Source organism: Lepidochelys olivacea (assembly GCF_965140295.1).
Source record: "Lepidochelys olivacea isolate rLepOli2 genome assembly, chromosome: 2".
Lineage (NCBI taxonomy): Eukaryota > Metazoa > Chordata > Testudines > Cheloniidae > Lepidochelys > Lepidochelys olivacea.
The window spans coordinates 189957635-189973040 of NC_140412.1; the positions used below are offsets into that span (position 1 = coordinate 189957635).

At 45.2% G+C, this 15406-nt stretch overlaps 1 protein-coding gene across 1 annotated transcript in view; it reads right to left on the reverse strand.

The window, feature by feature from the left end:
• CDCP1 (CUB domain containing protein 1) overlaps positions 1 to 14613 on the reverse strand; it is a 52957-nt gene extending 38344 nt beyond the window's left edge. The window contains exon 1 of the mRNA XM_084620068.1: positions 14235 to 14613. Coding sequence (XP_084476194.1) covers positions 14235 to 14283 — 49 coding nt within the window. The 5' untranslated portion in view covers positions 14284 to 14613. The remainder of the gene's footprint in view (positions 1 to 14234) is intronic.
• Positions 14614 to 15406: the final 793 nt, after the last annotated feature.

A 15406-nucleotide genomic window follows, 5' to 3' on the forward strand; every position in this document is an offset into this window, starting at 1 on the left:
AAACAATGTGGGAGCAGGTGGGAGTGGAAGTAGGGTGGGATGGAGTGGGATTTAAAATATAGTCCCACGTAGGGCTCTTGGAGGAAGTGATAGTTTAGTCACCATGCTAGTTCTGTGCTGGCTACGAGTTTTGTAAAGTATGCAGCACAAGACAAAAAAGTGAGTGCACAGCAACAGGATAAGGAAGTGTCAGACTGGTCCAACGAAAGGAACACAACAAAGACATGTCTTCTCTGTATGTAGAACCTTTACAAACATTAAGCCACCACATCAAACCTATTTTGTAATAGAACTGCCCATGACTGGGCTTTCTTATGCAACGTATCCCTAACCCTGTAGCCCACGAAAGCTAATGCTCAAATAAATGTGTTAGTCTCTAAGGTGCCATAAGTACTCCTGTTCTTTTTGCAGATACAGACTGACAGGGCTGCTACTCTGAAAAATGAGAAGTTAGCATCCCAGAGAGAACTCAGATCTGGAATTTCAAGGCTGGCATAAGTCTAACTGGACTCTCTATTTCCATGCACAGTCCTGCTACTCTCCCCCTCTGTTCTTTGGCTTTCAATATAGTGATTTTATAATATAGTCAGAGCCTTGTCCTTTCTGGTTGGTGAAAATTACTACAGAAGTACATGGACTTTTGTTGGCTGAGATTATCAGTGTTTGGCTACAGGGATGTGGTAGGGGTAAAAGTGGTTCTCAAAGAAGCAATTGTGAGAACACTGCTCAAGGAACCAACTTCTGGCTATCAATGTGTGTCCATTTCCTATTTTTGGGAGGGTCATGGAGAATCTTTTGGCAAGGCAACTCAAGTGGATACCTGAGTCTTCGGATTTCCTTTACAAGGAGAATCTGGCTATAGGCTTAGTTATAAGGTGGAAACTGCACAAGCTGAGGCATCTCTTTCAAGTAATCGATGAGGTGTCCATGCTGATTCTTTTAGATCAGTTAGCAGCTGTTGATATTGTTGTTTAAAGTGCTTTCTTGACTTGTTTGCAGACTCTAGCAGAAGCAGACTGAGTTGCTCAAATGGTTCTATTCTTTTTTTTTTTAAGCCAAGAGAGCCCAAATGGTAGCCGTGGGCAATTGTCCCTCTGGTTTGAGCATTCTCTCCTGCAGGATAACATAGTAGTCCATATTGTCATCCCATATGTACATGGGGCCCCTGGGAGGGTTAGTGACAAGACATGGGATGTGATGCACTCAGAATGCTGTTGACAGCTGGCTCTATTTCCATCATGCCTACTGGGCCAGAGAAGTGGAAAAAATCCTTATGTCTTTATGAACTTGGGGCCTGGATGAGGGCTAACAGTCTGCAACTTAATCTGGACAAGACACGTTGTCACGGGTTCGGTCACAGAGAATCCCTGGGGACTGTCACATGGTGTGCTGATTAGTCCTCTGAGCTCATTTTCCCTGCCAGCTTGGGACTCCAGAACCCTGCCTTGTTGAGCCAGACATGCTAGTCTGCTGCAACACAGACCCAGGTCTGGTCCACGCCCCCAAAGCTGCAGACTTTAACCAAAAACTGCTCAGCAGGTTTCCTATCCCCAACACTCAGACACCAATCTCCCAATGGGATCCAAACCCTATATAATCCGTTTTACTCTGTATAAAGTGTATACAGGGTAAACTCATAAACTGTCCACCCTCTATAACACTGACAGATATGCACAGCTGTTTGCTCCCCCAGGTATTAATCACTTACTCTGGGTTCATTAATAAATAAATGTGTTTTTATTAAGTACAAAATGCAGGATTTAAGTGGTTTCAAGTAATAACAGACAGAACAAAGTAAGTCACCAAGCAAAATAAAGCAAAAACATGCAAATCTAAACCTAATACATTAAGAAACTGATTACAGTTTCAGTACAATCTCACCCTCAGAGATGTTCCAATAAGCTTCTTTCACAGACTAGACTCCTTCCTAGTCTGGGCCCAATCCTTTCCCCTGGTACAGTCCTTGTTAGTTCCAGCAGACATCTTAGGTGGAAAGCAGGGGTGTTTTCAGGACTGGCAGCTCCCTTTGTTCTATTCCACCCCCTTTTATGGCTTTGGCACAAGGCAGGAATCTTTTGTCTCTCTGGGTCCGCACCCCTCCTTCTAAATGGAAAAGCACCAGGTTTAAGATGGATTCCAGCATCAGGTGACATGTTCACATGTCCTGTGAGACCCCAGCCTCCATTCTTCCAGGGCTGGCCCGCATGTACCCATGAAGGTTTGCAAGTAAACAGAGCCATTTACAGGTCATTGATTCTGAAGCACCCTTAATGGCTTCCACTTGATATGTTTATATTAGTAATACAAGTTTATATCTTATTTTCCTAACTCCAGACAGAAATAATTCATGCAAACAAATAAGATGAACACACTCAGTAGATCATAAGCTTTGTAATGATACCTTACAAGAGACCTTTTGCATTAAGCATATTCCAGTTACATCCTATTCACACTCATGAGCATATTTCCATAAAACATTATGGAGTACAATATAACACACATAATATTGGTGGAAGCAGATGGAAGAGCTGGCAGAAGTTATACAGCTGCCTCCAGTTAAGGAATTGGACCATAACCTCTAACACAGATGTACTTCTAAATTCTTGGCTATTTCCAAATGCCCAGATAGCATGGCAATGGCCAACTGCTCTTTTCCACCCATGCCAGATGAGAAAAAGTGTGACTTTTCCCACAATCTGTACCTTATTACAATTATCTACATATTGTTACCTCAAGATTAGATTGCCATAATGCACTCAACTCAGGCCACGTGTTGAGGCCATTTGGAAAATGAAGTTACTAATCAAGTACCTACATTCTGTAGTAAGTGGAGCAGCGCACTTGCTGCTCCGGGGAGGAGGTGGAGAAGAGGTGGGGAAGTGGGGTGGGATCAGGGCATATCACCTCCAGCCCCCTGCCGTGAACCGTTCTGGACAGGGGGCTGGGAGCACCCCCACTACCCTAGTCCACACACCCCAGCTCCCTGCCCTGACCCCTGCACCACCCCCCCGGCACAAACCCAACCTCCTGCCCTGACCCCTGCACCACCCCCCCGGCACAAACCCAACCTCCTGCCCTGACCCCTGCACCACCCCCCCGGCACAAACCCAGCCTTCATTCTGGGAGCACAATTACACCAATGCTCTGGAGTCTACATTGGCTGCCAGTAGGTATCTGCATGGAGTTTAGTTCAAGACGTTGGTTAACTGAGATGTTACCTACCTTAGTGTGCTACACTGCCACGAGTGAGATCAGCTGAAGCACTTAAGCATAAGTTCCCTAGATATAGAAGTGGGAGCAGCTGGAAGGTTGTTCCCAAGAGGTCCTTAAATTTGGAATGTACTCTCCCATCCTCATTTCATCACAGCCAAGACCAACCTGTTTTCTAGGCACACGGCATATCCCATCTTTTCCCCTCTCAAGCTTTTGGATGGAGTTTATTTTCTTATCCTGATGTTTGTGGGGGCAGTATCAAAATGAGATGAGCAACTCCTTTATATTATATCATTTGTACAGTATATTTAATTTGTGTAACTGGTGTCTCGAGCAGGGGTTGGAAACCTATGGCACGTGTACCAAAGATGGCACGCGAGCCAATTTTTAATGTCACGCTGCTGCCTGCCAGGTCCCAGCTGCTGGCCCCTCTCAGGCCGCTGTCAAACCCAGGCCAGCAGTGGGCTGAGCGGGGCTGGCGGCCGGGACTCTGGCAGGCAGCAGCGTGACATTAAAAATCCTGCCTGCCCTGGCCCGCTCTTCTCCGCTCCCCGCAGAGGCAGGGTGAAGAAGCTTGGTCCTGCCGGCTGCTGCTGCAGGGCAGGCAAGCTCCCCCCTCCCCCACCTCTTCCCCCAGCATGCTGGATTCCTGCCTCTCCTCTTCTCCCTCTCTGCTGCTGATCAGCTGATTGCCCTTGGGCAGGAGGGGGAGAAGTGGAGCCGCAGCTCACTCGCTGCTCCGGGGAGGAGGCGGAGAAGAGGTGGGGAAGTAGGGTGGAATCAGGGCATATCACCTCCAGCCCCCTGCCGTGAACACCCCCGGCTGGAAGCACCCCCACGACCCTAGCCCACACACCCCAGCTCCCTGCCCTGACCCTTGCACCCCCCCCCACACAAACCCATCCTCCTGCCCTGCACCCCCCACACATACCCAGCTCCCCATACCCTGACTCCTCCAGCACCCCCCCCCGAGCACCAAACGGGAGCTCCTGCACCCCCCCCCCCGCAATTCCCACCTGCACCCTTGCACCAAATGGGAGCGGCTCACGTAAGCACTCCATACCCAAAGCTCCCGTCCCAACCCTGAGCCCCCTCCCTCATTCTAGCTCCTGGCCACACCCTACACCCCAACCTGCTCCTTCACCCCCAGCCCTGTGCTCAGTGCACTCCCACCCTCAGCTCAGTGCAGAGAGAGAAGGAGCTAGAACCAGGAAGAAGGTAGGTACCCACTCTATGTGGGCAGGGCTGGGATCCTAGACTGGCAGCGCGCTGAGCGGGGCTGGCAGCTGTGACCCTGGCTGGCAGGAGCCGGCGGATGGAACCCCAAACCAGCAGTGGACTGAGTGGCAGTAGGCTGAGCTGCTCAGCCCACTGCTGGTCTGGGGTCCCGACCACAGGTCCTGCTCAGCCTGCTGCTGGTCTGGGGTTCTAGCCGCCGGCCCCTTGCCAGCCAGCGTCCCGGCCGCAGGCCCCGCTCAGCCTGCTGCCAGTCTGGGGTTCTGGCTGCCGGCCCCTTGCCAGCCGGGGTCCTGGCCGCAAGTTCTGCTCAGCCTGCTGCCGGCCTAGGTGAACGGAACCCAAGTCTGGCAGCGGGCTGGCAGCGTAAGATCAGCATTTTAATTTAATTTTAAATGAAGCTTCTTAAACATTTTGAAAACCTGGTTTACTTTACAAACAACAATAGTTTAGTTATATAATATATAGATCTATAGAGAGAGACCTTCTAAAAAACGTTAAAAGGTATTACTGGCACGCGAAACCTTAAATTAGAGTGAATAAATGAAGACTTGGCACACCACTTCTGAAAGGTTGCCGACCCCTGGTCTAGAGCATTACATTTACAAACACCTCCAGCACAAGTCTTAAGAAATAAATTCAAATGGTGCTAATGCCTTTGGAGATCTCAGAATAATCTTGTCTATGAAATCCACAGGAGATTATCAGAGGAAGCTTCTAAAGGTTTCACCAAGAGATGAAGCCTTCCTGCTGTGCAGTTTCCAAGTGTTCAAGTAGCAAATCCCCAGTTTTCCTTTTATTCCCTCAAGTGCTCCTTTAAGGAAGGGCACACAAATTGCCTCCTATTGATCTACTGCATCAGTTTAGGTTTTCTGCATATATTTTTACGTTACATGTATCCCACAGACTTAGCTTGCGATCCGGACTACTGCTCCCACCCCTTTACACCATGTAAGAGGTCCGTAGTGATGTAAAGGGGCCCAGAAGCCCTATTTCTCACCAATGGAGGATTCCCTCTGTGCAGGAACTGAGGAAGACAGCTGTAAGGCTGCTTTCCAAGGACCCCCTCATAAGTCCTGGAGATGGGAATGTGTTGGGAGTGGGGATGGGGGCAGACCACAGCCTGTGGCAATGCTGAAATACTGGGCTGCCGTAAACATAGCCCTTGTCTACACTTGAAGAGGTTTGCTGGTACAGTTATACCAGCATCTCCTGTAGACAAACAGTTTATACCGAATGGAGTAACCTGTACTGGCAAAAGTACTAAAATAACTACATCTACACTAGGGCTTTTGCTAGCATTGTTATGTTGGTCTGGGACCAACTTTTAACTATAGACCAGGCCTTATACAGGTCCTCAGGACTCCCGAAGCTATGCCAAGGATCTCTCCAGCTCCTGGGGCAGACCAGAATTGGGAGGGCACAATGGTGGCTAAAACCACCGTAGTCCCTCCCCTCTCTGCCTAGCCTGGAAGGTCTCAGCGCTAATTTTGCACTGAATTATACATCATCAGTCCCAAACAGAATCATTAGGGATATACAAGCCGCAATACAAGCTACACTGGACTTGTTAGAACATGAAAAGATACAGAACATACATACTGCCCTCCCCTCACTGTTCTAAGGTTGTCTCATTTCTCAGAAACCTGAAGAAGCAGGTTAATAGTTGGCATTTTGGAGTTACTCACTTCAAGAAGCAGGTATTTACTTTTCTATATTTCTTCTCCTCTCTCCTTACTATTTATAGATGCCACATGTAGTTATCTGCCAAAATCATTAAAGTTCAAATCTATACACAGGTACACTGATGTGAACTACATCTGCCAGCAGCTAGGTCAAAGGTTTCCTACCACATGCAAAATTCCTGCCAACAAGACATCTGACAGTGTCTGGTTTGACATGATCTGCACACATACCCTTTGGTTGTCATACAGTGGCAACAGTTTGTCCACGTCTAGACAAACATAGCTCCAAAAAACATCGCATTTAGTAGTGTTTCCAAGACACGCTGACTTTGCAGAAACCTCTTTCTTTTCATGTACGGTCTTATTATTCTCTGATTTTCTTTTAAATCGAGTCATTAAGGAGGGGGAAAAAGCCTATTTCCTGGTAGTATTTTTTTTAAATTTTATTATTTTACTTCGATCTGTCAAAAGAGTTTATGAATTTTGACACCAAAAGAACCACCCAACTCTAACATTCTTGCCCCCTTAGTGGACAGAGGCCTGTAGTTATGACTACTAACTCATGTATACTACTGTTGGTGGAGTTGAACTGGTAAAACAAAGCAGAGTTTGGACCTCCTTGGTTCCAAGGGTCCCAGCAAAGAGTCGTTCTTCAGGTTGTGCATCCAACATTTCATGTTGGAGACAAATTAAGGTAAAATTGTTCAACTCTCTCTAGGATGGGGTGGTGTTTTGTTTTGTTTTTTCTTTTACACACACACATAGTTCTACTAAAAATCAAAAAGCAAGCCAAGTTGATGAAAGCCAGCCTTGATAAAGCATATTTTCTGTTGTGTCTTAACCCCCAGCTGTCACCTCTTTATGGGTGGGAACCCACTTCCCTTTGTCTCCAGATAGGGGATTTAGGCTTGCAGTCGTCCTCTAATTCAAAGATAGAGATAACATTTATGGATACAAAAGTTTATGAATATTCTCTGGGCCCCATAGTGCCATAGTTCCATGCTTCCAAGGTTTCACATCTGTCACAGCTTACACAACAAATACTTACAGGTTATGGCAAAAATGAACATAGAGGCGTTTTCCAATTTGGACAGCCTGCCTCCTTCTCCTCTTTCCCCCAGTCACACAGAAGAATGCCACACAATTTACAAGCTGTAAGATCCTACTTACTGCAATGTGTTCTCCTGCACACAGCCACTTTCCTCCTAACACTGCTGTCAACAGTTTGAAACTGACTAGAGTTGTGAAAGAGGTACCACTCATAAGAAAAGGAAGTATTAGCATCAGTTTCCACGGCATGCATCCGATGAAGTGAGCTGTAGCTCACGAAAGCTCATGCTCAAATAAATTGGTTAGTCTCTAAGGTGCCACAAGTACTCCTTTTCTTTTTGCATATTTTTTGTGGCACCATCATCAAGCACCAGACTACTCCCATTGTAAAAAACTGTTGTTTGTTAATTCATAATGTGAGGGAAATTCTCCTGTTGATGTTCTCATGTGAAGTCACACAAACTGAGTTTCTCTGCAGTGAGATACACACAGCCAAAAGCTGTCTATAAAGTTTAGAGTATTAATACACACTTTCACCGCCCCTTCCCCATTTTATCCTTCAAACTATCTCCACATTATTGATGCCTCCCAGACAGAAAAGGTTTTAGTAAAGAAAATACAGTCTAGAAGTCGAGAAGGGGGGGGAGAAATGCATATTTCCTGGTGATATGTTACTACCAGGAGGGAGGGAAAAAAATAAGATACGTGGTTCATAGATTATTAGGCCAGAAAGACCATTGTGATCATCCAGTCTGACCTTCTGCATAATACAGGCTGTAACACTTCCATGAATTATTTCCTGTCTGAACTAGAGCTATCTTGATTTTTTTTAAAGTAAACTATTCCCTAAACCCATCCTAATTTCTGAAGAGAAAAACTAAATATTCTAGACTGACTATAGTATGTAGCATGCACACACACATACACACCATTTATGCTCTTAGAAAGAAAGATGTCTATCAGGGATGAAAATGGTTTTTCAAACTGGAAACAATCCAGCTCCCACTGACTTTAACGAGAGCAGAAACAAGGCTATTATCTATGTACTGTCACTGATAAAGAAGAACAAAAAAGCCTATAAGCTAGTATCCTTTTCTGAAGGGAAAAACTACATATAGCAGTCTTGTAGCCTCAGTTTCATAGATATCACTCAGATCAATCAACTGAGGAGAAAAAATTAATTGCAGCATAGAGATGAGGGGAGGAGAACTATACCAGCAATATTTGTGAGTTCACTTAATATAACAGTGAAATTTTAAAGACCAAAATTACAAATGCAGATTAAGTCCCAAAAGGACTTAAGACCTGTTTTAATGCCATTCATTCATCTTTGACGATGGCACAAAATTATGCTTAATTATATTATTAGTGCTTCAAAGTAAATGTTCCTAAATTAGACTCAAGAAGTTAGAGGCCTGATTTTCAAACTAGATTCCCATTTTTGTGGATATCTATATCTGTATTTTTCCCATTTATAATTCATTCATACTTTTTCCTGGTAATTTACTGTGAGCGCAAAACTGCTTCTGAAAAACACAGAGGCTGCTTTGAAAATAATTAGAACAATGCATGTTAAATGAATGAGTGGTACAGGATCCTGATAGGAAGACCAAGAAAGGTGTAGTTGAATAGGGGGGCCCTTTAGCATGATATACGTTTTTGGGAGTGGGGGGGGAGACAAGAGAATCTTCTTAAGATGACAAAAAATAATTTTAAACATGGGCAGCAACAAAATCCATAGCTCTCCCAGGGGAGTTTTAGCAGGAAGAGCTTGATCAGTTCCAGGAGAGAGAGAGAGACTCCCTCTAATTAAACCCATGAATGGTTCTGATGGCACCCCAGATGGACTTGCAATCAGCCATACTTGACTGGAATGAGCATCACCATGATGTAGAGACCTTTGCTCCTTGATTTACACTTCAGTTTAGTTTTATAAAACAATTTAGCTAAAGGAAATTATGTGATTGTAGTTCCAGCCATATATCAGTGAAGATTCCATGAGAATGCCCACTTTGCAACTTTTTCCTCTGTATGAAATACTGTGGCCTCCCAATTGTAGTTTGATGAGGCCTGGCCTACACTAAAAAGTTAGGTCAAACTAGTGATGTCACTCAGGGGTGTGAAAAATCCACACTCCTGAGCAATATAGGTAAACTGACCAAACCCCTGCTGTAGACAGCGCTAGGTTGACAGAAGAATTCTTCCATTGACCTAGCTACTGCCTCTCAGGGAGGTGCCTCTCAGCAGCTGTACAGCTGTAAAGTTTCAAGTGTAGACAGGCCCACGGAGGAAAAGATAGGTCGAAGTGAGGGGTATGGGTGGGTGTCAGAGGGAAAAGCATTAAGAAGTGTTTTGAAATATGCAGTTACTTTTATGAAAGATTCCGTGTATTGAGTGTTCTGAATCACAAAAAGAAAATTCCATTCAAAAATGACTCATTCACATGAACACGTAATAACTCAAAACAGGGGAAACAACAACATTCCAGCTGTGGTGATTTTAAGGCAAAGAGGGGGAAATAAAAACACAAAGAAAAAGAATGTTCTATTCTACTTTCAGTGCCCAAGACCAGGCAAGAATTTCTTAAAGGTGAAGAATCCCTTTCCTCCTTAGTAACCCGCTTCTGGACTGAGGAGTCATTCCATATAACTACAGACTGTAAATCCAAAACTGAAGTTAAAAAATGGTCAGAAAATTTGCTCCCTATAGAAAGTTTTTATTTTTTTTACTGAAATATTTCATCCAGAAACAGAAATATTTCAATTCAGAAATGCTGTATTGATGCCTCTGGGAAATTGTAGTTTGAGTGTGTCATGCTCCCATTCTTCTCCATAGGCTGAGCTCCCTGGCTGGACTCCTGTGATGCACCATGAACACCAAGCCCTGGCTGTGGTGCATCACGGGAGATGTAGTCCAATAGGTAGTACAGTCCATACAGAAGAATGAGAACATGACACAACCAAACTAACACTCCCATGAAGCCCTACAGTAGCGTATCCAAATTGAAATATTTCAGTTTTTGGCATTCAGTTTTTACATCATTTAAAAAAAAAATCCACAAAAGGCAGACAATTTTCTTAAAATGTTGTTTAATCAAAAACGCAGTTTTCCCTAAAACTGTTTCGATGGAAAATTTTCAACCAGCCTGAGTAAATATACTTTGTACTATCTAGTGAAGGATTTCCAAAACACATACAACCATTACTGATCTTCATTACACCCCTGTGAAGTAGATAACTATCATCATCCTCATTTTACGGACTGAGGAACACAGTGGTTCCATGAGTTGTGCAAGGTCATACCATCAGCAGCAGTCAAGAAAAAGAACCTATATTTCTTGACTTCCAGACCTGCACTCCAAGCACTGGACTATGCCTCTGTACAAATAACAAAATATATTTTGTGAAATCAAAAATAGACTGGTTGTCCTTTTCATAGAATCATAGAATATCAGGGTTGGAAGGGACCCCTGAAGGTCATCTAGTCCAACCCCCTGCTCGAAGCAGGACCAATTCCCAGTTAAATCATCCCAGCCAGGGCTTTGTCAAGCCTGACCTTAAAAACCTCTAAGGAAGGAGATTCTACCACCTCCCTAGGTAACGCATTCCAGTGTTTCACCATCCTCTTAGTGAAAAAGTTTTTCCTAATATCCAATCTAAACCTCCCCCACTGCAACTTGAGACCATTACTCCTCGTTCTGTCATCTGCTACCATTGAGAACAGTCTAGAGCCATCCTCTTTGGAACCCCCTTTCAGGTAGTTGAAAGCAGCTATCAAATCCCCCCTCATTCTTCTCTTCTGCAGGCTAAACAATCCCAGCTCCCTCAGCCTCTCCTCATAAGTCATGTGTTCTAGACCCCTTTTCCTTACTTCATCCTCCAGTCTCTAATTTATCCTGCCCCAACAATTTCCCATAAGCACAATTTTACTCTGGAATTTTGTTTGCTACCACTCTAAGACAATTGTATACTATGCACATGTTATTTTATATTCTAATTAGAGAAAAGGCTTTTAGAATTCAAAGATCAAATTAAATTGGGGATAGAGGCAGCAACCAGAACTCCCATTTCAGATAACAAACCAGTTTCCTCTCTCACAGCTTGGTTCTGCTAATCACCAAACAGACTTGGAGGACTCAATTCCCACTGCTTTGCAGCATAAGTAGCCATTTACTCCTGCATAAAGTAGGTGTAAAACAATAGCAGCAGTGCGAGTGAATGGATAATTCTGATCTGGATGTTTTTTACCCACTCAGTACAGGCACACAAAGGGTATAAGGGAAGAGGAGGTGACAACAGAGGAAATATGAAATGTAGGCTAGGATGTAGTTGAGTAGGGTCTTGAAAGCAAGGACAAGAAGTTTAAATGTTATGTGGTGTGTAAGAGAGAACTAGAGGAAAGACACAAAGCGGGTGGTGGTGCAGCCAAATTAGTAGGTGAGAGAGACAGTTTGAATAGCCACATTTTGGTTGGATCAGAGGGAGCAACGTATATACCAGGGAGACCAGAAAGGAGGAAGTTTGTTCTCCCAGAAAGGTAACAGGGTGCCCTACATGTCAATGAAGATCTAGATCCACAGTGTCATGTGCCAAAAATATACCATGATTTAAAGGTTTATTAGCTCCTGAGAGGCCTTGGGGATGCTTGGATTTTCTCCCTCTTACAAAGAAAGAGCTCAGTTTCATATATGTTTCTTTTCTAAAGAAGGGTGCCCTATAGAGGTATTGTTTTATCATCCTTTGAGGAGACTTGGGTGTATAGTTATAATTTGATACTTATGGGCTATGCTCACAAATCCTTCCACACAGATGAAAATATATCATTTGGAAGTTTTAGACTAGACAATTTCAAAGCTTAATCACAATGCTGTCTGGTTATTTAGTCAACATTTAGCTATGCTTACCTGGCTCAAAGCCATGACTATCCTGAATAATATGGCCTACCCCTCCTCAAGGTAGTAGAAGTAATAGACATGAATTTCAGATCACACTGTACAGACTGTGTTTTTTCCATATTCAAACTTTGCAATTGTTTTGCATGGAAGTGAATCCAATTATCAAGGCCGATAATACTAGAAGTAAGCGTCACGCTTTTTTTTAGGTTTGTGGATGTGCACGCAGATCATGCTGTATCTCTGCTCTGCCTACTCCATTCTTACAAGCAGACAGTCTTTGGACATTTACAAAAATTGAGTCTGAATTTCTTCAGTGTTATAGGACAGAACTTAATAAAATTTGTAATGAGAGATAATTGGTGGTGCTGGTTAATATCAAGCATCCCAGTAGAGCAATACAACTTTTGGGCACAAATCTGCAACCCTTACTTATGGGAGCAATTCCCTTTCCCTTCCCTCTGTCTGGACGGAAGGCTTCACTGAGACTTCTTGTGAGAGTAAGGATTGCAGGATCAGAAAATGTCTCTCTCCCTATACTGTACTTAAGAAATCAAGACATTTTCAGGTAAGATTAAAAACAATGTGTTCTCCTGTCAATAAATTATTGTTGAAATTATGTCCTAGAATGCCAGAATGCAGTTTGAGGCATTTATGGAACTTGTTCCTCTCAAAACTCAGAGTCACCCTAAATAAAAATGTGCTACCCTAATTCTGGCAACTCACTGCCAATACTAGTGCACATCAAACTCTCATAGGGTTTATTAGTGTTTACACACATCAGGGGAAATATAGCTCCCATTGTGGGGTAGTACAAAGAAAGCTAAGAAAAGATAAGAACTGTATGCAGTTAAAGCTCTAAATTACAAAAGCTTTTTGAAAAGTGGAAGTATTAAAATATTTCTCATTTTAAAGAGTAGAGTTGAGTTATATGTGGACACATTACTTCCAACTTAGAATATCTGAAAGAGTTTTTAAGAGAGAAGCATGAAAGTTTATGGGATTCTAGATATGAAGGCAATAGTTTAAAATTAAGATACTCTGCAGTTATTCAATTATGAACCTAGTTTTAAAGTACCCCAAGTTAAAACTAACTTCACTCTTATTTTACGCCACTGCGTCTACAAGTTTCACTGTATCTTGACTGAAGGCTAAAACCAACAGCTTTTCTCAGATCACTGCAACACATTAGTACAGCCATATGAAAAAAGGGCAAAGCAGGGAGCAACCAGCTTCCGCATACAAATTACTGGCGTATGTCATTAGCATCTAGATGAGATCTTAATGTATTATTTTAAAAATGAGCATGCAATGAATAGCTTTTCTGTCTGCATGAAACACATACACAAGAGTCAGATTTTAACAGGATGGACAATTTCATGGAGGCACCAAGAGCTGCCCCCTTTAAGAAAGTTGGCCCTGCCTCCGCCACAAAAAATAAAACACTTGCAAAGGGAGATACAAATAAAAGCAACTGGTGACTCTCCTTTCAAAACACTGTTGTAAATTATGCCCAAGAAGGCCAGACCGAAACTAACTGAGCAGCCTTTCCTCCACTGAAAAGTGTAAGAAAGAACAGACTCCGGAGAGGGAAAAGCAAGAACCTGGGGGGGGGGGGGAAACTTGAGGGGCTAAATTCATGCCTGGTGTAAGCCCAGGCCCCCTCCCATCAGAGCTGAATGCTGGCTTTTTAGAATAGTTACAAGGCAAAGTGGCAAGCTGGGATGGGCAATATCTTTTATTGGGCCAACTTTAGTTGGCGAGAGACAAGCTTTGGAGCCACCCAGAGCTTTTCCTCGCGTCCAAGACAGAGCTCTGGGAAACGCGTCTCTCCCACCGACAGAAGTTGGTCCAATAACAGATCCTCCCTCCCCCACCTTGTCTCTCTGGGAGCCTGGGACCCACAGCACGGCAAGTAGCCAGGCGGACGCCTCAGGCCGGGGAGCAAAGGCTTGTGGAGCGCCCCAGGCTGAAGCCCCGAGGCGCCCTGGATTGACCCCAGCCCCGGGCACGGCTTACGGCGGGGGCTCGCTGGGCTCCCGCGCTCTGCCGCGGTGCCTGCGCCAGGGGCTCGCTGCGCCGCAGCCCCCCCCGGGCGGCTGCCCTGGAACTTCCCGCCCCGGCTCCCCGCGCCGCCTCTCCCGCCCCGCGCCGCTTACCTGCCAGCTGCAGGAGCTGAGCCGCGGCCAGGAGGAGCCCGGCCGCCATCTCCCAGCATCAGCAGCCCCGGGCGGGCGCGCAGGCTGCTCCCCCTCGGGGTGCCGGTGAGGGGCCAGCTGCTGCCACGGGCGCCCTGCTGCTTCCTGCTCGGCTCTGTACCTGCGAGACAGCAGCTAGCCCCAGCTCCTCCCCGCGGGCTCCAGGTGAAACCCCGCCTCTTCCTCCCGGGCCAGGGAGAAGCCGCAGCTGACAAGCGGGAACCGGGGCTGTCATTAGTCACTGTTCCGTCCCAAGGGCTCCACGCGCCGCCCTGCCCAGCACGGGACGGCAGCCACCTCTGAGGGGGGAGGGCGGCAGCTGTTGGACAGCGCACAGCCCCTGCATCCCCTGCTATAGGATGGGAAGAGGGGAAGGATACTGAGCCCCGCTGAAACGATGGAGGGAGGGGGGTTAGTTTGGCGGAAGAGAGTTACCCCGGCCGGAACTGGGCCAGGCGTAAGGCTTCCCTTTTGAATGACAGCTGGCACTGGATACCTCAGGACATCGCTGAAATCTGGGCAGCAGCTTGGACTCCCCCCACTTTGAGGTGCCCCCCTGAAAGTCTCCCTCCAGGGAGACTTGCCTTTTGCCCTCTCCCCGTGCATTGTAAATCTGTGTTCTAGGGATAGGAGAAGGGCATCTGAAGTTTAGCCCAGAGTGCAGATTGTCGTGAACAGCCTCCCTCTGTTAGTAATTATTCTTGGTACTTATCTATCCCTTTTCATTTTCGAATGATTTACAAACATTAACTAGTTAATCTTCATGGCACCCCCATTAGAAGTAGCTAAGCATTACCCCCATTTGGCAGATGGGGGACTAAGGCAGAGTTTTAGTTACTTGCCCAAGGCTGCACAGCTAGCCTTTGGCAGAACCAAGAAGACTTGCTAGCTCCCCTAGACCTGTGCTCAGATTTACTAGAAGTTGCATGCCTTTTCCCCAGAGGACTGTACAAGAGCCTTGAGATCATCTCAAAGTTCTTTGACGTTCCTGTTGAATTCTGGAGGGTCATTGGGCTGATGTGCTAGTATCTAGGCTTGCTTTTATTTTTCTGAAGGTTCAATGGGAAGCTTTAAGTATTGCTTTGCTCCTTTAAATCTATCAGTTTTGCAAATTTACCTTTTAATATCCCCTG